Source organism: Colobus angolensis, unplaced genomic scaffold (genome assembly GCF_000951035.1).
Source record: "Colobus angolensis palliatus isolate OR3802 unplaced genomic scaffold, Cang.pa_1.0 Scaffold67, whole genome shotgun sequence".
Lineage (NCBI taxonomy): Eukaryota > Metazoa > Chordata > Mammalia > Primates > Cercopithecidae > Colobus > Colobus angolensis.
The window spans coordinates 787,495-813,722 of NW_012120376.1; the positions used below are offsets into that span (position 1 = coordinate 787,495).

General features: G+C 37.1%; 2 protein-coding genes across 2 annotated transcripts in view; one reads left to right on the forward strand and one right to left on the reverse strand.

The window, feature by feature from the left end:
* The first annotated feature begins 1,625 nt into the window (after positions 1 to 1,625).
* LOC105500464 (putative uncharacterized protein encoded by LINC01465) lies at positions 1,626 to 3,373 on the forward strand. The gene is given in 2 exon segments (XM_011925964.1): positions 1,626 to 2,271; positions 2,274 to 3,373. Coding segments are annotated over 2 exon segments (393 nt in total). The 5' UTR covers positions 1,626 to 1,967; the 3' UTR covers positions 2,363 to 3,373.
* An 8,054-nt stretch (positions 3,374 to 11,427) lies between these two features.
* Positions 11,428 to 26,228, reverse strand: part of MON2 (MON2 homolog (S. cerevisiae)) — a 135,449-nt gene continuing 120,648 nt past the window's right edge. Inside the window, exons 31-34 of the mRNA XM_011926196.1 lie at positions 25,426 to 25,549; positions 20,056 to 20,263; positions 17,406 to 17,488; positions 11,428 to 13,001 (exon numbers count right to left, since the gene is read on the reverse strand). Coding sequence (XP_011781586.1) covers positions 12,838 to 13,001; positions 17,406 to 17,488; positions 20,056 to 20,263; positions 25,426 to 25,549 — 579 coding nt within the window. The 3' untranslated portion in view covers positions 11,428 to 12,837. The remainder of the gene's footprint in view (positions 13,002 to 17,405; positions 17,489 to 20,055; positions 20,264 to 25,425; positions 25,550 to 26,228) is intronic.

Below are 26,228 nucleotides of genomic sequence, written 5' to 3' on the forward strand. Positions count from 1 at the left end.
ATGTAGTGGATTGGATGGTTACCTTGGTTGGTTGAATGAAGTGTTTTGGAAAATAAAAGCATAAGGCAATTAGCATGTTATGATTAGTTTCTCCACAAACCAAGATTTGACATAGCACCCCAGAGGTTTTCATTATTTAACAAGCACTTAAAGCTTTGAATTTCCTCTGCTTTGCTATCAAGAAAAGCATACTTCAAGAGCCAACATTCAAGTATTTTCTGCATCTTAAGATTTCAAGATAAGGTTCTTCACCGCCCTTTCCACAATGAGGCCGCTCCATCCTGATGAGATCAGATTAAGTAAGGTTATTCTCAAGGCTAAACCAAACTCAATCAAGGTACATATATCAGATCACTTTTGAATGATAAAAGCATCTAACTCCTGTTGAAGGGTTTGGATGATTTAAAGAACTGCCTTTTTTTTTTTTTAAACAGAGCATCAGAAAACCATACAAAATTGTGATTACATTATATTCAAAACTACCTATTCTGTACAAACACACATCAATGTTCAAAGAAAAGTACTAAACCTGACCACCTATTTCCCTCAGTGAAAATAAATGCAAAAATACAAGTATCTGGTTTTCCACGCAGACTTCAGGGTATTAGAACACTGAGTATTTTCATTAGTTATCCAAACTACCTTTTTACTCTATGCAAAGGTATTTTGCTATTAGGAGTAGTGGCCACTCAGGAATCAAAATGAGTGTTAGTAGATTTCAAACTCAAATCTAGAAACCACACTTTCAATTCCTAGTCCTCTTCTCCCACACAAAACCTCAAAGATGTAAGTACCACATAACATTAGAATCAAAGGTCATAAAAACCAAAAAACCAACCCACCACAACAGCAGAATCTGAGCCCCAAGGTTAAACTAAAAAGAAAAAAAAAAAACCAACAAAAAACAAAACCATTCACAGCACACTGTACATAGAATTTATTTGTTTGCCTCATACATTAAAAAATCAGAATAGTGCAATTACCTACAAATATATTCAATCTTCTCATTCGCGGAGTTGCAAAGTTTAAAGAGAAACTTTAAATTGCTTTGGGTTTACATTTTTGAAGACACGCTCAGATTTACTAAGAGAGCATATCAGAAACCAGATCTAAAATGTTAAGGCATAAACTTTAATTATCAGGTCTACTTCTGTCCCTATAAAGCCAGTTCTGCAGATCGCTCATTCCACTCCAACCTACAGCTAAAGAACGAAGTAAAACAGGTACACACTAAATCTGGCATTTAACTGCTGAAAGAAGCGTTATAATTCTTTAGGGTGAAAAAGTTATCTTACACAATTCCACTCCTTCCTTCAAGAGAAGGAATTCAATGGCTGAGCTCTTCCCCCACCTTTAAAAAAGATCGCGGTCCACCCCACTCCCCTCAATTCCTTCTTCCAGGAAAATGTGAAACTAACGGTTTCCTTGCTGGCCGCGCCGACCGGGCGCCGAGGCTTCGCGGGCTGTCCCCAGGCAGCGCCCCGGAAAACAAAGGGGATTCCCAGCCATTGTCCTCCGCGGCGCTGAGCATCACCAGCACTAGCAAGGCAGTAGCTTGCGCAGTTATCTCCACAGCGGGCAATGTCACAACCCGACCAACAGCACAAACTACTACCTCAGCCAGGGCCATGGTGTAGGGCAGGCACGGGACCACGCGGAGGGCAGCAAAGCGGCTCCGGCGCTTCTCCGTCCTTCCTCGCCGCCGACGTCGGCCCGCCGTCCCTTCTTTTCCTTTCCCTTCCCCGCCGCGCCGCGCCCGAAGACCCCGCCCAGCACCCAGCGCCTTGGCTGCTCCCGGCGCGCCCCGAGAGCTACGGGGATCAGAGGCGGCGCCGGCGCCCGGGTGTTACAGCCGGCGTTCTCTACATCAGCCACCGCTCTGAAGAAAGGCGCCGGTGTCCTGCAGGGAAAGCCGCTCCCTCCACTGCCCGAGGGGAGCGCGTCGCCTCACCTCTCGAAAAAAGGAAATGGGCGGTAAAAGCGCAGTCAGACACCAACTGGTTCTGGACGGCCCGCGAGAGGCAGCGAGCAGCGCTCCCGCGCTTCGCCCGCTAGGAGCTGCCGCCACGTCCCGAGCTGCGCCGTTCGCGCCCCTCCCTGCTCCGAGTCCCCGGTGGGGGCTGGGCTGCGGCCGAGCCCGGCACCCGGGCCCCTACCCACGCCGCGCTGCCGCACCAGCCGTCGGCCCGCTCTCGGCGCCGACCATCGCCGGGGCGCATTTTGCACAGGCGGCCGCCGGCTCCGCCAAACAGCAGCCAAGGCATAGCCGGGAAGTCCCAGGCCACCCGTTCCCCAGCACCCTTCGGGGAAATCCCGTTCAGTTCTGCAGGAGGCGAAAACGGAACAAACGAAAACCCCTTAACAGTGAAACCGGGCCAGGCGATGGCCCGGGTGGCGACGGCGACGACTCGACGCGTGCGGACACGAGACCCGTCTCGCGCTCCGCTGCTCCTGTGCGTCCGGACGAACCTTAGAGATCACTTAAGGAGGCTCGCGCGCTACTCCTCACCACGTGACCGCCCCACCGGGCGGCCCCCCGCGCCGCCATCTTACATCCGGGACAGAGGCGGCGTCCCTTTTCCCCGCCTTGGCAAGCTTCGACGTGCCACCAGAAATCAGCCCCGAAAGAGGGGACCCCGATTCCACGTCACCGGAGTGCCGAAGCAACGGGCGATACCCTCCGTCGGCTCAGCGGGGATAAGTGGAATCCCAAACTTTTTTCGGCCTTTGCCCGCAAAGAAGATGGCGGCGCATACCGCCGCCTAAGCGGACACGTTGTACCCTGGCCGTGGTTTGAAGTTTCCGGCACCTCCTTTCCCATCCAGCAAGGACACAATCATAAGAGCCCCACCCACGCAGGGTGGCTGCTGAGCTACATTCCGCAGAAAACAGGCGGGAAGGCTGCGGCACAGCTCGCTTTAAACGCAAGCTTCTGGGACTCATGGTTTTGGCTTTTTCTTTTTAAACCAAGTTAGGGAGAAGGCTGACTGCCATGGAGCCACTTCTACTTTTGGCGTAGACAACTTACGGGATTTTTTTTTTCCTCCCATTTAGAGACTTTTTGTAGGAAGTTAACAAATTATTTTAAAGAAAAAGTTAGGACTTGTCATATAAAATACAGGACGCCCAGTTGAATTGGAACTTAAGATAGCCAGTGTTTTGGCATATGTGTGTTACATATATTTTTTAAATTGTTTATCTGATATTCCAATTTAACTGCGCGTTCTCAATTTTTAATGACTGATCTGGCAGCCCTATCAGCCTTATCCCTGAAAATCCAGACTACTCATGACAAAAATAAGGAATGGTGGGAAATGAAAAGCATGTTTAGCTACAACTTAGAATTGTCTTTGCCCAGACTTGGATCCTTCATATCCTTGTATAATTCCCTTTCTGGCAAAATAAGATTTTTTTTCTTAAGCTATTACGATGTAATGTTGGACAACAGATCCTCCTGGCCAAGAGGTTTAATTGCAAATTAAACATTAAATAACTGGCTTTTTGTTTCTATTCTACATGGTATAGGCGATGGGACCCAAACAATTTCTTAAAGTACAAGTTTTCAAGTTAAAAATCAGCCTGCCTGACATATTTCATAACATTTTTACGTGCATATTCAGAAACTTTCCAATGAAGAATATTTGTGTAAACATAATACATTTGCAATTAAATGCTTTACTTGACAAAGCATAAACTCACCTATCAATCACTAAGCATAAACTCAATCAAATCATAAAGCATAAACTCACCTATCAATCACTTACCAGAAAGTCTGTAGAAACTTCACACCATCCTTCCTTGATAAGCAAAGATTGGACTGCCATGGGGATCAACTCTCACTGCTCATTCACTGCACAGTGGATCAGATTATTCTGCACCAGGGCAAATGTCCTTTGCCATAATGGCACAGATTTTTAAATGGCCATTAAACAGCTGTTTGGCTACTTTATTACTTAGATTCCTTTCCATAATGTTTTTAACAGTGCTAACACCAATATACTCATCACCCACATATAATGTACTGTTATCATCAACTTTTTCTCCCACCCCCCATAATATCAGGAATCTTAAGTATCCTTTCTCAATATGACCACCATTAGTGAATCAATCCTTTGTCATCACCTTGTAGCAAGAAAATTGCAACAGCTTCCTACTTTAGCTTTCCATACTGTATATATCCTATCCTGCTTATGATTGCAAGTTTATCTTCCTTGGTTTCATAATTTATTCTTAAATCACTCCAGACCGCTGCCATCTCAAATCTAAACTACTCTCCTTGGCTTTCAAGGAATTTTATGAAGGGATCCAATCCTTCACAGCCAACCTTGTTTCACACAGTACACCAAAATGTACTGTTTTCTATTTTACAGATATACCTTGCTCACAGTATCTTTGCCTGAAATCCCCCCATATAGCCTTTGAACTCATCTAAAATCTAGGTAGCCATCAAAATTCACTTTGAGTTCTGTGTTAACCACTGAGCTTTTTCATTTCTTTTAAAAAACTTCCTTCTGACTACTAACAGCGATAGTAACCTGAACCCCAGAAGACTAGGCTAAGGTTCCCTATTTTATGATCTCATTTTAATCTGTACTTGTCTTTTACTGTACTTTACATACTTGTTAAAAGGCCTGTATTCCCTATAAAACTGTAAACTCCATGAGGGCAGAGACTAACTCAATGCCTAACACAAAATAGGGTCTAAAAAGTTGTTAGCGATACACCAGTATTTAACTGTATAGTCTTGTATCCTGTATTATTTTATATATGCAGTTTCCTTGACTAGCTATAATAAGCACTTGAGAGTGCTCCAAATAGCTTCTGTCACATACAGCAAGGACAGTTATTAGCACACAGCAGAGTCTTAACATTCAGTGGTTGTCTGGTGAAAGGCAAAAAATTGGTCCCTATTGTGGGAAGATGTGGATTTTCTGGCCATTCTTGAATGATGTGTGCCAAATGTATTTTACTTCCCTGACTGCTTAGTGGTGATAATGCTCCAGGCACAGCACTTTAGAACACACTCCATTTTAAATTCTGTTAAACAACCACTGTTAACTCCATTTCACAGAGGAGGACACTAAAACAGGTTAATTAACTTGCCCAAGGTCATGCATTTAGTAAATAACAGAGTTGGGATTTGCATCTAAGAAGTCTGGCCCCAGACTCTGGGCTCTTAACCACAATGCTGTTATTATAACATAACTTCTTACAACACACAACATATGTTTTAAACAGATAAAATGTTTTAAACCTGGACCAATAATAAAAACCCAATGCAACTTTCAAGGTCATCGTTAAGACAAATCTTTTTTTCACAGTATTTGAAGTTCTTTGTTATGTTCAAGTATATTTGTCCCAATGCCTCTCATAGAAATAGTAATTGCCTCAAGAGTATTTTTACTTTATTTTATAAGTCTTGGATTTTAATGGACTGTAAAACATGAAACTATTGTACTGTAGTTGAAAGAACTGCTTTTGAAAAAGCAAGACATAGTGATCCACCTGGACTTTAGGTATGTGACTCTAGGTCCCCTGATCACTTCAACCCCGATCCTTGACTCTTCTGTAAAATGAAAATAACTCCTTTGCAAGGCTACTTTGAGGATTAAAGGGAATAATATAGGTAAAACCTTGGCCTGCACATACTAGGTACTCCAGAAATGGTGGTTAAAATTAGCAATTAGAAAAATTATTTTAACTATATCTGACTGCAGTACACACTGAGTAATGTACAAATTCTTGTTTTATACTTTCATTACGTAACAAAAAAAGGAATTTTAAAGCAAATTATTTTCTTTGAGAGGCAGAGATAGTCTGGCATTGATATGGACAGGCAGTTTCAAAACAGCTTCACCAAATTAAAAAAAAATGCTCATAAGATTAAGATAATTAATCTACATCAGGATTACATTTTTACTTGACCTAGCATTTTTACTTAAGGTTCCAAATCTTTCTTTCTAAACTATTGAGAGACACTTTGTGTCTTCTGTTTATTTTTTCATTTTATATATTAATGGTTTTAATAAAGCTCTCAAGAACATTTCCCCTTTATTCTATAATTTCTTTTTTTCCAAACTGATCATCCTAAACATGTGACTCACTACTGGTAAAGTCTTTAAACAGAGTAAGTGATGTGGGGTATCAATAATGTTTCAGACTTAATGGGGATGAGAAAGCAAACACAAAGTATATTCAAGAAAAAAATGAATCACTGGTCAGATCCAAAGGTAAATTATCAAAGTGGTTATGATTTCAAGTTATAAAGAAATACTAGTATTGCTGGAACATAATTAAAAACCTGGAATCATGCTTCATGGTAACTGTAAAGCAAATAAAGAATCTATACAATCACAGTTATAACTATATAGCTTTCATGAAAAATCTATCCTAGGCTACAAAGAAAATTTGGGTTTGAGGCCAATACATTTTCATGATTATAATATATAACTGATACATCTCAACAACATAAAAATTGTAAGGAAAAAGAGTAACAACAGTGGTATTACTTTCAAGAATTGTGTTGGGAACTAAAAAAGAATTTCACAAAATTAGATAAATATATCCAGTCTGACATAAACACCATATGGTAGCTGCCTTAAGAGACAGGAGTTGTATGTTATGTGTTAAATTATGACACAGAGGTAGTAGTAAGAGATGGAAAGCAAATGAAATTTGCACAGTTGGGTCTGAAGCCTAATATTTTATTTTTCTTGATAAAAATAAAATTGCAACATTAAAGGTATGGAGTATTTTTCTCGCATCTCGTAAAACTTCATAGAAGGAAGCAGTTGTTAACATACTGCGATGATTTTCCAAATAATGGCATGGTTTAGCTCTTCTCTGGCTGCACTGTTTATTGAATTTTAGTTTAAAATAAAACTTAGTGTAACTACATTCACAGCAACTGAAAATGGTCTCAAAATTTAATAATTTTTTCATACTTGAGGGGATAGAATCAATACCACAGTATAATTAGGAAGGTTTCAATTGACCTCTGGGTGAAACAAGCACACGGACACCAAATACACCCCAGAAAGACTCAGATATGAGAACTATAAGATTCCAGGTCTTCCATCAAATACTGCTTTGCAAGAGAAAAATGAAAATAGTTGAAATACATGGGCAATATATGCTGCCTCAAATCCTTCTTGTAAGTAGGCAGTGTCAATATTATAAATCAATAAATATTAAGATGGGATAAATCTAAAACATCTGCCTCAAAAAACAAAGATCTCCCCCACCCCCCAAAATCATAAAAAACAAACCAAAACCCTAATTAAAAATTTTTTTTGAACTAGAGATAGGATCTTGCTATGTTGTCTAGGTTAGTCTCAAACTCCTGGCCTCAAGTGATCCTCCCACCTTGGCTTCCCAAGGTGCTGGGATTACAGGTGTGGGCCACCATGCCAGCCAAAACACTCATTTAAACAGGTTTTATTTTTATTTTATTTTATTTATTTATTTTTTCTTTGAGACGGAGTCTCGCTCTGTCACCCAGGCTGGAGTGCAGTGGCCGGATCTCAGCTCACTGCAAGCTCCACGTCCCAGGTTTACGCCATTCTCCTGCCTCAGCCTCCCGAGTAGTTGGGACTACAGGCACCCGCCACCTCGTCTGGCTAGTTTTTTGTATTTTTTAGTAGAGATGGGGTTTCACCGTGTTAGCCAGGATGGTCTTGATCTCCTGACCTCGTGATCCGCCCATCTCGGCCTCCCAAAGTGCTGGGATTACACGCTTGAGCCACCGCGCCTGGCCTTAAACAGGTTTTAAATACTTTACTTTGAGAAAAGATATAATCTCTCTATCCACATAACAGAAAAGATATGATTGTTCCAAATTTAGATGCTGAATCCATCATATTTATAGCAATCCCATTTTGTGAGCATCTTGGCTGCTGAATCCCATGTATTCATAAAGTCAGTAGGAGTTATAGTCACAAAATTTTTTTTTTTTATTTTTAGTTTTTCATGGCACTTCCAGTTTTTGGAACATATTACTTTAACTTGTTCAGCTATTTCAAAATGGCAGGGGAACTTTACCTTTGCAAAAACGCAACAGTGGCCAAAGTGGAAAGTATTTCTAGAATCTCATTTAACAGGAAGGCAATGAGCAGTGGTTCTACCACTAACAGCTCCACTTTTTCTGAGCAAGGAATAGGCACAATTAGAGAAAGAGCTGAAAGAGAAGAGGCAGAGAATGAAAGAGGAATTAAAAGAGAAAAATCAGGGGAAAGTATAAGAAAGATGGTAACGTAAACATAAAATTTAACAAGGAAAAAAACACAAAAGAGAGAAGGGGGAGGGAAGAAAGTGATATCCAAGAAAAAGGAAGAAAAATAGTCAAAGATCTCTCTTATGATATAGTAATAAATTTATCAAACAACTTGAATAATTACCCTGTCATTATAAAATCAACTCCACATTTTTTCCTCTAAAGAATTAGTAACTAATTGATCAACATCTTTGTTTAGAAATAAGGAAATCGCTTTGAAAAGTCAACATGCCTAGAGTTAAATAAGAGGTAGAGTCTCCGTCCATCATTGCCTCAGAATTAGTCGAGATGACCAAGAATATTCATATAGAACTTGTCACATGTTCTTTTAAATAGCCAACACTGTTATTCGAAATTACTGGATTTGTAAGACATTTAACCCCCTCTGAAATGGGTCTGTATATAAATCAAGATACAAAGACATTATCTCTCTTTCTGACTCTATAAACACTTTTCATTCAAATGAAAGCACTATTCTACTTTCCAGAGATACAAAAACTTTAATTCAAATGATCATGAAGTATTAAAAGACTTTCCCCACTTTATATAAATTGGTAAAATACTATGTGGTATGAACTCCCATTCTTCTCATGAAGGATAATTTTTTTAAAAGAAAAATTCCCTCTAATAATGTAGATAAATACAACCCAGGAACACTAAGCATAGTAAAATGTGATACTTTATACAAGATCAGCTATCTGCCAAAATGCCAAACCTAAGTGGAAATCTAAGGAACATACCCAGCTGCTGGCAATGCTTTCAGAGATAATTTTTGTCTACATGTGTGGTAGTTTTCTATGAAAAACTGTAATCCACAATATTCTGAGCCTGTACACTAACCCATTCCAAGGGTGGCACAGTTAGGGGCTCCTGTAAGTGTTTTGCCTTGGCTAGACAGACTTCACCTACAGCAGTCTCTTGAAAACTTGGTTGCCCATCTGAATTATTCTGTATTTGAGGAGAAAATATTAGTCATTATAAAATAACTACACTGCCCTTCATTGACACTAATGTAATAATGACCACCTTATTAATAAAGAATATACTTTGGAGTTGTTTTCTAACAGTGCTCCACAACTTATGCTAATTCATCCTTAACTGTTTCTTAACTGATCCTTTGGCTCAATGGTTACCTGGGACTAGTGGTACCCAATTGTGACAATAAAACAAAATACTCTTTAAAATTATATTTAGAAAGGACAAATAATCTAGTTGTTATTGGCCTGCCGTAGAAATAATTTAACTGAATATTATTCTCCAGAAGAAAATATTCATCTAATTGAATTGTTCAATTCAATTAGATGAATATTTACACTAAATTGTTCATCTCTTTCTTCTGATGATACATACAAATTTAAGGAATACAGCAAGAGTTGAATCAATAACCATATATGGAAAAAACAAGAAACAAGAGAGATGTTAGCTGTTAAGTGAATAAAATTAAAAATGAAAGCAAGTGAAAAGTGGTTCTCTCTAAGCCAGACTTTTATGCCTTTTGTTTGTTTTGGAACCTAAAAGGCTCCTAATAAACAATGTTACAAATGTATACAATAAAATTAACAAAACCTTAACACTAGTTATAAAGAAATACTAAAGACATTACAAAATGATGTATTTTTTTTCCCTTGGCAGTGGTAGCATCATAGAAAACTAAGTAATCTATGCAAGTTAACAATTAGTTTATTTCCTTTATAATGGACAAAATGGCCAAAAAAGACTTTATTAATCATACAATTGGTGGCATATGCCTGCTGTCCAGCAATATGAATAAGACAGGCACTGGCAGTGACAACAAGTGATGATGCGAGGCTTAAAACTCATGGTACTGGCCAGGCGCAGTGGCTCATGCCTGTAACATCAGCACTCAGATCACCTGAGGTCAGGAGTTTGAGACTAGCATGGCCAAAATGGCGAAACCCCATCTCTACTAAAAATATAAAAACATTAGCCGGGCATGGTGGCATGTCTGTAATCCCAGTTACTTGGGAATCTGAAGCAGGAGATCACTTGAACCCGGGAGGCAGAGGTTGCAGTGAGCCAAGATCATGCCACTGCACTCCAGCCTGGGTGACAAAGCGAGACTCTGTCTCAAAAGGAAAAAAAAAAAAAAAAAAAAAAAACTCATAGTATTTCTAGTCAGTATCACAAAGGACATTTTTACTACTGTTTAAAGGGCTGGTTATAGATTCAATTGTGCCATAAAATGACCTTATCTTTGAGAGCTTCCTTTTTGAATCTCCTGGCATCTAATAATTTTACACACCCCAGTTCTTCTGGTCACTGAAGAACTCAATTCATACTAACAAGGAAAGGACAATGTGTTCCATACTAGTAATCAGAATATTTTAGAAAATGCAACATAGAGGAATGCTTGACTCAAGGGAATGAATTAGTGTAGTGACTCTTGGAAGGTGACAGGAAATATTCTGGAGGAAAAGCCTGTCAAATTATACTACCAAGGGGGCCACCCACTTGCTTCATACTAAGACTGGCATTTATTACCTTATTATATGATATTAACACATTCACTATGTTTATGTTTTGAACTGTAGGGCATGGTCCTGATAAAGCAAGCTTTGGTTCATATAAATGTATATTGCATACACTTCACTCATATTTAACTATTTAATTATCTTAATTGCAACTGATCTGTTATTTCTCAAGTATAGACCATTTTCCTTTGAATAAATGCATGGCAATATTTTTAACATGTTACTGAATCGGTACCCTACCCTTAGGTTATTCTGTTTCAATGCTTTATCAGTGATTATGTGGATTTTTCTAATCCTCAATTTAACATACCCCAATATAGAAAATAAGTACACAGCTTGAATGATTACTTTAAGGAAAATGCTGAAAGCAGAACTTATGAAATGTCATATTTTACCTTAATTTTAGGTGAAATAATAAAATAGAAATTCAGTAATTCATGTAAATAAAAAATATCCCCTCAAATAAAGATCTTACCACATTTTACAGATAATAGTACAAATTAAATAATTATACAATTATAATAGCCTCAAAACTGTATCTCAATCATGACTCAATTCTAATATCTTTTTGCAGTTTTATGATTATTCTGGAGAAGCTGAAATTTGTAAATTCTATTAAGATCAAAGACCTTCCAATACACTAAAATAATACCGAGACCATTATGATTTCTTATGAATAATCATTGTTTTAAACATCTTTGTGTCTTCACATAAATTATGAAAATTTAACTCAGAAGAAAAATATTATAATCCATAATCCAGTAAATAAAAAATACAGTGAGCTAGGTCAAAGTCAGTATTTTAAGAAATAATTAAGGTATTGTACTCAAGAGCACTTTTTTTTTTCACTAGGATAGGAAAGTGAAACATAATTAGCATTTTACTCCATGACAGCAAGTTCACTGCACTTCTAAATGTTTGACTATCTCCAAAAATACACTTTTCATTGTTTTATAATACACACATATTTTATACTTGTGAGTTAACATAGGTATTTTTCTTGAGAAGACATTACAAAATGAAGCACTGATATGAACAAAACCTCACAGGCAAAATTTTAGAAAATCTGAAATCATCTTGCCTGGGTCATAATTCAAAGACAGTGACAAATGTTGTTAGGGGAAACAAAATCAGTAGAAATATAAAATATGAAAAATCTTTAAAATCCAGACAGCAAATATAAAAAACAGACAGACTTCAGTGAAAGCTTGCACAGCTATTTAAAGAAATGAGGTATGATGAAGTCATAGTGCTACAATATGTATCTATGTATTAAGAACCTATATTTCAAAGTTGCAAAATCAGCAAATCATAAACTATTTGCTGCTGTGTTCACATGACCTTACTGGTCAGATGTTTAATGGTCACTAATAATACATTTAAAATAAGCATGAAGCTAACTGCATGATCATATGGTGAGCTTATCCGCCACATAAGAAGGCAAATTATAAGTAAAAATGTAAGCAAACAATTTTGTATTAATAATAAATAGAGCTTTAAGCATTTAACATTATCAATACTTTTAAAATTTAAATAAATGCAACTATTTTATACAGAACTGTACCATTTATTATACACACAAGTAAGTTCCCTTTGTTAACAAAGGCTGGTTATAGATAATATGGAATGTTACAGTACCATCTTGCATAAAATTCTAGTACAATTTTGTACTTGAAAAAGGGTGCAAAAACACCAGCCTAATAAATCTGACTGAATTGAAATATCTCTTCTTTCTTTTTAAAAAGTACATCATTAACCACATACACCACAAACTGTACATAAGCTCACTTTAAATCACCAATCGGAGATATGATAGCATGTATATTGTAGTGTTAATTATCCCTCCCATCAGTTTAATTTATTAAAGCCTTACACTGCTGTTCATTCAGGCGCCTTTGTTGATGTGCAAGCTTGTAATATGAATTACTGAACTTAGGTAAGTACAATTTAAAGGAGGCCAAACAACAGCTGCCAAGAATTATTTGCAGTAAGAAATGTCCTTCTCACAGAAGACTCACTTGGGAGCAAACATTTTTTAGAATATCTTCCTTCTTTCAAATATATTGTAGCCGGTCAAGATTCTCCATTTTGAACTCTGGATGCTGGTGGTTGCATGAAATCCTTAAAGGGAACTAGTGCCTCTTTAAGTGCAGAACAGACTTCAGAAGAAGAGCAGGTGATGCATTCTACTAAAGTTGGGTATAAGGCAATTACTTGTGCCCAGGTATTTCCATCAACTGTAATGCAAAAGTATAAAACCTCAAAAGGGTAGAATTAAACAGCAGAGATTATTCAATTAACAGGAACACAATCCTTTCAACTGAATGTGAAGAAAAAATTCTGAAATACGAAGACTCTACAAGCTTGTATCTTATCTTTTTAATTTTTCAAAGATTTCCTGCTATATTTAATAAGGTATAGGAAAAAATATATGTTCAGTGTGCAGTCATCAGTAACAATAAATTTGATAAAGTACATTTTTAAATGGTATTTCAATTTGCGAAGGCTCTGAAACCTAACAAAGCAATTCAGAATAATCCAAACTTTTGTCATTTTTAATATAATTGCCAGAGGATGTAGTGTACATTTCAAGAATTAGAAACTTTCAGTTGTCTGCTAAAAGTAGAAATCTTTTGAAATACAAAATATGTTTAATGATTTTCCCAGTAATATCTTTGATATTACTTTTAATTACAAACTGTCACAAACAGATTCATTCTTGTCTTGTACTGTTTGCTAATCTTTAATGTATATCATTAGATGTAGACTTGAGTGGGGAGGAACCATGTCTGCCTTCTTCACCACTATCATGAACAAATAGTACAGCTGAATGCTATTGCTACTGAATGGACAAAAGTGTTACATCCCAATTAGTTACATTTTCCTGTAAGTATTGTGCATAATGTTGGGCACCCAATATGCAAGATTTTTTTTAGACTTAGATATTTTTAAAATTTTGTGAAACAAGTCTCAAATCTAAAAGGCTTTATAGTATTAAAGAAAAATAAACACTACGTGTAGAGAGCTTTGATTCTGTTTCTCACTACAATTTACTGGATGTCAATTGCCTAAAATTCTTTCTGAAATAAGGCAATGATGGGTGTCCCTGGTCAAGTCATTTAATTTCTCTTTATCTTACTTCTCCCACTGTAAAATAAAGAAATGAGTTTCTCAAACTAGTGTTCCTCAGTTTACTTCTTAGGAAAAAGCTCATGATAAAGTAGTTTGGCAGATGTTTCATATCTCTCACCTTTTGGAGACAAAGTCTTCATATCAATTTATTAAGGGCTTGTAGTAAAAGAACAAATTTAACTTTAACCCAGTGTTCCCAAATTTAATTATGGAGTTTTTTCCATCCAATATCTACTGATATCACACATCATCAATGTTCATGCCTTAGTACATATCTTGGAAAAATGCCATACTGTTAATTTAACCTCTTTTCCCAAACAGGAGCTTCCTCAGGGTGGGTGTGATAAGAAACGGGGAATGGAGCTGATGGGTATTGCTGAGGGTGAGGAGTCAGGCTGGAGCTGTTCTGCTTTTCTCTGTTTTAATATGTTGGGAATTCACATCACATTTCATTTGTAAAAAATTTTGCTGCTTAACAGAATACAAAAGTCTAAAAGCCACTGTCTAAGAAGTTTTAAAAAGTCTGCTTCAGTTGTCTCCTGTGAAACTTTACACTAATCATTTAACAAAAGCTTAGATAGAATGAAACCTGTCTAGGTTGTCCCAGATGGAGAGTCAACTGACCAAATTAACCCTTGGTTTATTACGGTAAAACACAAAGTACGTTAAGATGACATCTTAAACTCAAAGGAAGCAAGTCCAATTTCTTAAATTAAAATATGTTTTAGGCTGGCATGGTGTCTCACGCCTGTAATCCTAGCACTTTGGGAGGCCAAAGTGGGCAGATCACGTGAGGTCAGGCCTGGCCAACATGGTGAAACCCCATCTCTACTAAAAATACAAAAATTAGCCAGACGCGGTGGTCCCAGCTACTCAGGAGGCTGAGGCTGGAGAATCGTTTAAACCTGGCAGGCAGAGGTTTCAGTGAGCTGAGATTGCGCCACTGCATGCCAGCCTGGGCAACAGAGCAAGACTCTGTCTAAATATTCATTTGTGTACAAAATTCATTGTGTACAAATATTCATTTGTGTACAAAACAGGGATGGGGGAGTGTTAGAATATGTGCTTTGTATTTAGATAATAAACTTCTGCAGGGATCCACAAACTAATAAAAATGGTTGTCTGTGGTAAAGTAAGAACTGGGCAGATAAAGAATAAGGAAAAGATCATATTAAAACTTTTCCCTGTATATCATTTTACAGTTTTGGATTTTTGGACCATGTGTATGTACACTACCTATTTAAAATTTTAAATAAAGATCAAGTAAAATGATGAAAACAAAATCTCAGCTGGGGGGCAGTGGTTCATGCCTGCAATCCCAGCAGTTTGGGAGGCGAAGGTGGGCAGACTGCTTGAGCTTAGGAGTATGAGACCAGCCTGGCCAACATGGCAAGACCCTATCTCTACTGAAAATACAAAACAATTAGCAGAATGTGGTGGCACGTGTCTGCAGTCCCAGCTACTTGGGAGGCTAAGATGGGAAGATCGCTTGAGCCCAGGAGGTCAAGGCCGCAGTAAGCATCAATCACACCATTGCACCCCAGCCTGGGTGACAGAGCAAGAGCCTGTCTGAAAAAAGACAAAAACCAAAAAACTCCCCAAACAAAAATAAGTCTAACAAATGCATCTTTTCTCACAAAAAAGCTCCAAAACAAATAAGGAAGTCATTCTTTTTCTTAATAAAGCTTACCACACAGCGTCCTAAAATGTTATATCATCTTATATGCTTACATTCAAATTTTTACTTCATAGACCCAGAGACATAATTCAAACTCTATTAAACAATTTTTAACATTCATTTAGTTAAATCATCTATTACTACAATGTCTTATACATATAACCTTTTTACTGAGTTTTTGCTTCCTTTTCTCCCTTTATACATGTTCTGGTTCTTCTTTTTTTTTTTTTTTAAAAAAAAGATGGGGTCTGACTACATTGTCCAGGATGGTCTCAGACTGTTAGACTCAAGCAATCCTCCCACCTCAGGCTCCCAAAGTGTTGGGATTGCACGTGTGAGCCACTGCACCAGCCCAGAACACTATTTTAGGAAAACCCAAATCTGAACTCTAATAGGATAAATTCAGGACATTGCCCCAGGCTTTTTCTTAGAAATTCCATCCCTCCCTTTGGGTTGAATAAATAAAAGTGTACTGTCTCTTAAGATTTAGTATAATACCCTTTCTAGGCCAAAGTACCAATGGGTGAATTTTAAGAAAATAAAAATACATATTTACTCCACTTATATAATAGTTGACAGGAATAAATATCCTACAACTCATTCATTAATTTACTAGGAATCTCCTTTTTTCTTGGGTATTGAAAGTAATGCTCCTTAAAGTGCCAATCTGCTACAAAATAAGCTTGTGCCAGAATGTAAACCAACACGCTGCTTTCTTCTTTACCAATGTCTTCTTGTATAAAAAAAAGTCAGCTGAACCAAGCCGTGTGTTTAGTGACACATCTGATTTATATTCTGATGCCAGCTCACTATCTTGTCCCAGACCAGTAACAAAACTGTCGAAGCCAATCAATGGCTGGTCCAACAAACCATACTTTGAAAAGCAATGTTGTAGAGGATTCAAAATAGAACAAAACATGGTCTGAAAATCCTCTCAAAAAATCTTAACAATGTAAAGGGAGATGAGTCATGTACACGCATAATTGTAATACAAATAGAGTGCTTCAAGACAAGTACACATAAAAAAGCTTTGCATTCAATGAAAAGATGAATTATTTACCTTTAAGAGATCAAAAACAAGGTTTAAAAGTAGGGTGGTATTTCAAACAGGTTGATACAAGCTGGATAATGGAATAAACAATTTTTCCCAATGGAAAAATTTGGGAAGATTGAGAATTTTAGTTTAGTGGAGAGTAGGGGAAATGAAATCTATTGTGGAAAATAAAGTGTGACTAGAATGGAGTCAGAGTGCAGTATTCTTTGCAACTTGGTAGGAAAGAGTAAATGAAAATACTTTTTTGCTTTGAGAGGATGAGGAAATAAATGATCAAAGCCCTACTATAGAAAAATCATTTCTGGCTATCATGTAAAGAATGGACTGGATAGGAATGAATAACAGAAAGGGCAAATAAATGAGAAAGAATGATAAAAATGATTCAAAATTATTTATACAGTTTGTATCTATAAAGTAAATCAGTACAAACAGAAGACAAAGCCCTTTTCCATCTCTCCCCAAATAAGTCAATGATCTACATTAAAAAATATATGAAATATGGATTGTTCTTGCAATACCCTGACTTCAGAACAATTTAGTTAAAAAAAAAAAAAAGTCAGGTAGACTGCCTCATAAAAAATGAAAACATTACAAATTAATTGTACTTAATTGACATCCTAATGGACTTGATGTTTTGTTGTCATGAGAACTGGAGAAAAGAAGTCTAATGACTGTTATGTTCCTATAATTCAGTTAAATTAATAGTAATACAAAAGTCCATCACAAATAGAACATAAATGCTATGAATTTAAAATAACCGAGTTTCTAAGCACTTACCATTCTCAGGCTGAGTTTTCTTAAGCGAATCAATGAGAGTACTGACTGCTTTTAAAACAAATATAATTTCTGTTACTTGTTGCCTAAAAAAGAGATAGGAAATCATTTCCATTAAGATTTTAAAGTTACCAGGTGTGTTTGTTTTTTAAACTAAGTTTGTGCAAATAGATGAACTTTTAAAAAATACTGAACACAATACAATGCAAGGTTAATGTTAGTTTTAAATGCATATAAAAGTAAAAATCATTTTATTTATATTTACTTCAGTGTGCAAATCAAATTTGTAGTTATTCTTGCCATAACTTATCAATTAAGAAAGGGGTGGGGCAATGTACTCATGAAAAATTAAATTTATTTGTAAGATATTTCATATAACTACTTAAAATTAAAATGTTTTATTTTTATTTATTGATTTTTTGAGACAGGGTCTTGCTGTCACCTAGGCTGGAGTGCAATGGTGAGATCACAGCTCACTGCAGCCTTGACTTGGGCTCAAGTGATCCTCCCACTTAGCCTCCTGAGTAGTTGGGACTACAGGTGCATGCCACGTTGTCTGGCTCATTTTTATTTTTTTTAAGTAGAAACAAAGTCTTGCTATGCTGCCCATGCTGGTCTCGAACTCCTAGGCTCAAGTGATCCCCCTGCAAAGGGATCCTCCTGCCTCGGCCTCCTAAAGTGCTAGGATTACAGGCATGAGCTACTGTGCTCTGCCCTTAAAACATTTTATAATATATGCTTTTAAAACTTCTCTACAAGTCTTTTTTTTTTTTTTTTAAACTAATTAGTACTAAAAGAGCTTTGCCAAAGTTTAAATGGAAACAAAACTACTATTACCACATGGCATATATTTTACCATGCTGATGAAAGTATCTTCAAAATTACAATGGTACTTATTTAACTTTCTAATACTACAAACAAGAAACATGCTAGAAATCAATCCTAAGGTAGCACTATTTGGAGACATTAGCAATGAAGAATGAACTTGGAGTAAAGGGTCAACAAGAGTAGCTTGATTCCCTTCTTTCTACTCACAGAAACAAAGCTCTTCTGGTCTATGGCCCGCCCTCATCCCTCCCCATTCTTGGTGTGCATCTGTGTTATTCTACAGATAAGACTTTTCTAATACCACGTCAGGGTGCTATTTCAAGACTTCCTATTGTAAATAGTGAAGTATTTTATTGTGTTGCAATGTAGCTTTTTAGAAAACAATTTAATGATACTGCAAGGAACACAGAATGATACAATATAACTTCATAGGACAATTATAAATAAGGCTCAATTTAAAGGTAGTTGTTAAAAAGTAAAGACTTAGAACATTAAAAAATAAAGTGAAAGTTTTCTTCTGAAATCAAATAATATTTTATAATATATGAATATATTCTAACAATATTCTACTCAAAACAACCTTATTACCGCATTTCCAAGTATATTTCAGAAATCAATTTTCAATCATGTCCATAACCAAATTACTAACATCTGTCTTTGGAGTGTTTTTGTGTATAAATTCGAGTATGAGAAGTTATAATTTATGTTCTAGAAATTCAAAATACACTGGATCCTAAAAGAAGAATACAAATAGCTAATATGCATTGGTAATTAAAAAACGAAAGCAAACTGCCATATGACTATTTTTCATTCACCAAATTAGAAAAAGATAAATGATAAACTGGCAAATAATTTTAAAATGCTAAAAATTGAAGAAAGGGACAGTCACACATTCCTGGGAGAATGTAAATTGGTATAAATCTCTGTTGGGAAATTTGGTTAATGCATATCAAAAGCTATAAAATGTCTGTGTCTTTTGACAGGTCAATTCCAACTTCAGAAATTTATTATAAGTAAATTAAAATGTGCACAAAGACTTAATGCTGGTGACTTGCCTCTCTAGTCCTACCTTATGAGATGGGAACAATGATTTTTGTCTTTCCTTACTTTGATAACTATGTTTTCCCATGTTATTTTCTGTTGGCTTCATTTGCTATGTCTTAAACTCTAATTTCCACATTAAAAAAGTAGATTTGCAACCTAACCCTAATTTATGACTGCATCCTTTGTTGAATTCTGGTCTGTACTCCAACTCTGATTAGCCTTGGCTCACCAGGAGAGCCTAGCGCCCCTTCCACTGACACAGGTTGAATAGATGAGAAATAAATCAGTTTAGGTCCATGGGCTTAATTAAGCAGATTGGATGAAAAGAAGACTTAAGATCAGGCTAGCTGACACAGAGAGAAACCTGCAAGTGACTGTAAAACAAACTAGGATATTCCTAAAATATGATTTACGATTTTCACTATAGAGAAATAATATCATGTGTTCATACAGATCCACAAGTCCTTATCTAGAAATCTCTGGAAGAAGATATATTTTGGAATTCAGTTTATTTTTTTTTTAAATTCAAAAAGATAATTTGGTACCTATGTATCATATGTTACATAACCTCCATGACGGGTCTAAAAAAGTACCCCATAACAAAACATGCTAATATATCTGCAGGAAAACCTGTGAATATTTACATCATATGGGATAACTAAGATTATAAACAACTTCAGCTTAGTTCAGATCACTTACAAAAATACTTGCTTTTCAGAATTTTCCTTGTTACCAACAATTAGTACAACAATACATTTATTTAATAAAATGAAACATATACCTTGGAAGAGGGCATTTACCACTTAATCTTTCATCCTCTATATAGCGATGTAGTACATCTTGGGACCTCTTTAAAAGCACTGAGAGTGCCATTCGTGAGATGTAGCCTTCTTGAGGTGTTGTGACTTTATTACTGAAGGAAAACTGAAGCAATGTTTCAAAACACATTTTAGAAAATTCCTCTCTCAAACGAATATCAATCTCTGCTTCTGTAAAATTAACAAATTTTGATGGTTAATAAAAGTTAAATCAATGAGCTTTAATGATAACAATGCTTAGCAAACTAGGAATAGAGGGAAATTCCTCAATCTGGTGAAAGGCATCTAGAACAACCTATAGCTAATAGCATACATATAGTGAAATTGTGTTATGTGTGTATGTGTATGTGAAGAGACAGAGAGAGAAACAAATTCCCCCTCACAAGATCAAAAACAAGGCAAGATCCTCATCACTTCTATTCAACATATTTCTTGACTTGGTCTTTCTATACTATAAAACAGCACTATAAAATATACTTCACAATAGTTTTTCATGTGGTCAAACTTGCAGTAATCTCTTTTTCTCTCTTTTTCCCTCTCCCAACAACTTCTTTCCTGGAATGTGACCTCTGCTTCAGTCTGGCAGTTGCTCTCTAGACATGCTGTTCTGTCATATCCTGAAACTAGTCTTTGCCATCACCCTGGAAATTGTTTCCATTATCTCTTAAGTTAGATCCCACTTCCAAGATCTCATGCCTTCTTTTTCTCCTTTTTTTTTTTTGAGACGGAGTCTTCTCTTGTTGCCCAGGCAGGAGTGCAGTGGTACAATCTTGGCTCACCACAACCTCCGCCTCCTGGGTTCAAGTAATTCTCCTGCCTTAGCCTCCTGAATAGCTGGGACTACAGGCACGTGCCACCACACCCAGCTATTTTTGTATTTTTAGTAGAGTTGGTGTTTCACTGTGTTAGCCAGGATGGTCTTGATCTCCTGACCTCGTGATCCGCCCACTTGGCCTCCCAAAGTGCTGGGATTACAGGCGTCAGCCACGGCGCCCAGCCTCATGCCTTATTTTTCCTTGGTTTACCATTTTGTTTTTACAGAGCATATTTTGAAGTAGCTTTCTAAGAAAGAATGAATGAGAAGTAAAACTTTTGAGAGCATGTACCTCTGAAAATGTCACATATTATGGTACTCAAAAATGTGCCCTGCAGCATCAGCATTACCAGAAAACTTGTTAGAAATGTACATTCACATGCCGCCCAGTCTTACTGAATCAGAAATTCAGGGGGTACAGTTCAGCAATTGCTTGTTCTCTGGTTGATTATGATGCATGCTGAAATTGGAGAATTACTGTTTTACACTCATACTTGGCCAACAGTATGAGTTTTTAACATGGAGCTTCCATGTTAAAAGTCCTTTCCATTTACAACTGCTTCAATGTCTTTTAGCATCCAATACTGCCTCTGAGAATTCCAATGTCTGTTTTTTGTGTGTGTGTGTGTGTGTTTTTTTTTTTTTTTTTTTTTTTTTGAGACAGGGTCTTCACTCTGTTGCCCTGGCTGGAGTGCAGTGGCATGACCTCAGCTTACTGCAACCTCCGCCTCCCAGGTTCAAGAGATCCTCCCACCTCATACTCCCGAGTAGCTGGGACTATAGGCACACACCTGGCTAATTTTTGTATTTTTTTTAAGTAGAGACAGGGTTTCACTGTGTTGGCCAGCATAGTCTTGAACTCTTGACTTCAAGCGATCACCCGTCTTGCCCTCCGAAAGTGCTGGGATTACAGGCATAAGTCACTGTGCCTGGCCTCCAATGTCTTTTGTACTGAACTTTTTTTTTTCTTTCTGAAATCTTTTAGGGTCTTATCTTTATCCCAGGTATTCTGATATTTCATAATGACATGCCTGATTGTGGGTCTTTTTTCTTTTTTTTTTTTTTTTGAGACGGAGTCTCGCTCTGTCGCCTGGGCTGGAGTGCAGTGACCGGATCTCAGCTCACTGCAAGCTCTGCCTCCCGGGTTTACGCCATTCTCCTGCCTCAGCCTCCCGAGTAGCTGGGACTACAGGCGCCCACCACCTCGCCCGGCTAGTTTTTTGTATTTTTTAGTAGAGACGGGGTTTCACCATATTAGCCAGGATGGTCTCGATCTCCTGACCTCGTGATCCGCCCGTCTCGGCCTCCCAAAGTGCTGGGATTACAGGCTTGAGCCACCGCGCCCGGCCTGTGGGTCTTTTTTCTTTCACTGTTTTTGGCACTGACTATTTTTAATCTGGAAGTTTTTTTCTTCAGTTCTTCAGTTTATTTCCTTGATAATTCCTTCTCCTAGATTTTCTTTGTTCACTCTTTGTCAGATATTAGACTCCCTGGATTCATTTTACTTCTCCTTTCAACCTTTCACTAAACTTGTCATCACATCTTTAGTTTCTATGAGTTCTTTCTTGTCTTGTTTTTTTGTTTTTGAAAAAGACAGAGTCTCTAGTCTGTCACCCAGGCTGGAGTACAGTGGCGCAATCACAGCTCATTGCAGCTTTGTTCTCCTGGGCTCAGGTGATCCGCCCACCTCAGCCTCCCAAGTAGCTGGGACTACAGTCATGTACTATCTCGCCCAGCTAATATTTGTATTCTTTGCAGAGATGGGGTTTTGCCATGTTGCTTAGGCCGGTCTCAAACTCCTGTGAGCCTCCTGCCTCGGCCTCCCAAATGCTGGGAGCCACCGTGCCCAGCCTTCTTTCTTTTTCTACTGCTCCTTTCATATAGCATTTTAAAATTGTTTCATTGCTGTAGTCTTTTATCTCTTTAATCATCCTAACTGTAGTTTTATGCTTTCAGTGACTGCGCATTTTATCTGTTTCCTCTCAATGTCTTTTACTCCCTCTTCATTTGTTTTGGTCTTTCTCTTTTGTGTTAGAGAATTTCCTCAAATGTCTGTGAGCTCTGACTATCAGATCATACTTAAAAGCAAAAGGCCAATCATCACTGGAACCTCTGTGTTTACAGGTTGGCCTTGTTTAGCAAGGAACAGTTTTGTATGTATATGTTTAAGGAAAACTCCAAGTTTTTTTTTTTTAAATGAAAACTACAAACTTTATTTCTCAACATAAGCTCAATCAAGTTCAAGACACTTTTGTAAGCGATGATACCAGCCATTTAGTTTATCTGTAAAAAAACTGAGGTCCTGGGAATTTAACCATGTCAATGCTATTTTTTTTACACTATTAACTGAAGACAAAGGCTGTCCTTCAATGGTATGTTAAGATCCGAAACAAAAATAAACTAAAAGGAGCCAAATTACAACTGTAAAGTGGATGCCTAATGATTTCCCATTGAAACTCTTGCAAAATTGCCCTTGTCTGATGAGAGGAATGAGCAGGAGCATTGTTGTGGTGGTGAAGGACTCACACGTGAAGCTTTCCCAGGTGTTAGAAAACTCCAAGTTAATGCTGAGAAGACATGCGTCATATGGCAAAGTCACTGAAAGAATGTCCATGCACCTTTCTTGTCTTGATAGATTTAATACTATAAATGGCGAGATATATTATCAGAAAACTGCCAGGAAAAGTATACTTGGTAACTCAACAGCCCTTATTTAACTTTGAATATTTATGCCTAATTGTGAATATTGTTCTTAAGGTGTATTTTATTAAAAATTAAATATTTTCACATACTCTTAATAATAAAAAGTTGGCTACGTTAAGATAAGTGGGCTTTAAAATTTTCCCCCTGAGATTCTCATGTTTGCTAACCCCGTACTTTACCAGGCCAGTTTTAAAAACTGGGCTAAAAAAAAACCTAGTATGTGAAGTAAGCAGTATGAGAGACATCTAGTGGTCAAACTGTACACATAAATGCTCTTTAAAATGCTCAGCACAAAATAGGAGAAGCTAGTTAAGGCTCTAGTAAATTCTGAGGATTAAGGATCTGCATGGCACAAATTTATAGTTTTTTTTTTTTTTTTCCTTTTTTCTTTTTGAGACAGTCTTGCTCTGTCTCCCAGGCTGGAGCACAGTAGTGTGATCCCGGCTCCCAGCAACCTCTGCTTCCCGGATTCAAGCAATTTTCCTGCCTCAGTTTCCTGTGTAGCTCGGATAACAGACACATGCCATCACACCCGGCTAATTTTTTTATTTTTAGTGGAGGCAGGGTTTCACCATGTTGGTCAGGCTGCTCTTGAACTCCTGACCTTAAGTGATCTGCCCGTCTTGGCCTCCCAAAGTGTAGTTTTTAAATCATATATACATATATATGAGACAAGAGTCTTGCTCTGTTGCCCAGAGTGCACTCTTAAATGCAGTGGTTCAATCATAACTCTGTCATTTCAGCCTCCTGGGATCAAACCATCCCACCTCAGCCACCCGAGCAGCTAGGACTACAGGCATGTGTCACCATGCCCAGCTAATTTTAAAACTTTTTGTAGAGATGGAGGCAGTCTCACTATGCTGCCCAGGCTGGTCTTAAACTTGAGGCCTCAGGCGATCCTCCCACCTTGGGATCCCACCTAGCAATCCCAGAATGTTGGGATTATGGGCATGAATCACTGCACCTGGCTGATGCCATAATTTAAGACTTGAGCTCAGGTTTAGAAAAAGAGAATTAATAACAAACAGTAATTTATATATCAGTTCCCAATTAAGGCAGCATGACATCATGAAAAGAAGCATGTAGTTCTTTTTTAAGCATGAATTTGGCCTCTAGTCCTAAGATTGTGAGCAGTTTATTTTTTCAACCTTCCTAAATCAATTTTCTTTCCTGTAATATGGTCGTACCTATCCTCACAGAAATGTTGTGAGAAATGAGATAACATTCTAGCACAGTATCTTGTACATAGTTGGCACTGAGTAAATGTTAATTCCCTTAAAAAATGTTGAGGCATCTTATTTTTTTAAATGAACTCTGTAATTTATAGTCCTGAGAAGATGGTATTAATATCTCCATTTTAAAGATTACAAAACTGAGAATCAAAAGTTAATTGACTGCTAAGTGGCAGAGTATACATTCATATTTTTATATTCCTTTCCAATCTATGACTTCACAAAACTGGTAACTTGTGTCAGCCTGCAGTGACATCCATGGATTCCACAAAGTGCTCTGCAATTTAATTCTTCACAGTTTGCAATTATGATATTTAAAAGATTTAGTTCAGTGTTTCTGATACATGATCAGAAACACAGTATTCCACAGAATGGAAACATGGAATAAAAACATTCTATTCCACAGAATAGTCACGTCATAACATTTCTCCTCATAAAGCTTAGTTCTATATTACAATCCTAAAAATCACCTTACCATTCTTCAGTTTACATTACCAAAATCATAGGATTGAACATTTCTACTGTCAGTTTCTTCAAAAGTACTTCAATACTTTTTAATACTTAAAAAAATTAAAATAACATACCTGTAAATGAAGATGACTGAGAATGTATTGAGCCCTTGTTAAGCATTGTCATTATTTGACCAACAAATTCCTTAGGAATAAAATTGGCATAAGGTAGTATCTCATTGCTGATAAGCTGAACTACCTAAAACAAAAGGGGCAAATGCAAATGTATTGTTTTCCTTGAAAGAGACTGACTAAAATAATTTCTAGAGCAAAATTTAAATTTTACTTTAAATGAAAATCAGTTAAAGAACTCTCCTTTAAAGAAGTACACAAACATTTTAATGTTAACATACAGGATGACTACTAATCTGTTTCTCTCATCTGTCTTAGTAACTTTAATACAAAATAGTCAGTACCATAACTGTTTACTACTTGGACAAATGTTGATCTTCAGCATGATAACTGCAAATAGGGTTCTAGAGAAAAATAGTCAGCATATGAAAATTTACCCATGTTAGAATTAAAATATTCAAAATAGGATTAAGAATAACATTTAAATCACTTTTTATAACCAAAAACTATCAGCTGTAAGAGAAATTAAAGTTATATTCATTTTTGTCAAATAGTTTACTTCTAACATGTAGTATGTTATTTTGCCCTTTAAAGTCCACAAGAGCTTTAATACAGTAATGGCACAAAAGGCAATATTTTGTTTCCATATAATGCCTATGCATTTTAAATGTATATTTTATTCATTTATTTATTTATTTATTTTTGAGATGGAGTCTCGCTCTGTTGCCCAGGCTGGAGTGCAGTGGCGCAATCTCGGCTCACTGCAAGCTCCACCTCCTGGGTTCACGCCATTCTCCTGCCTCAGC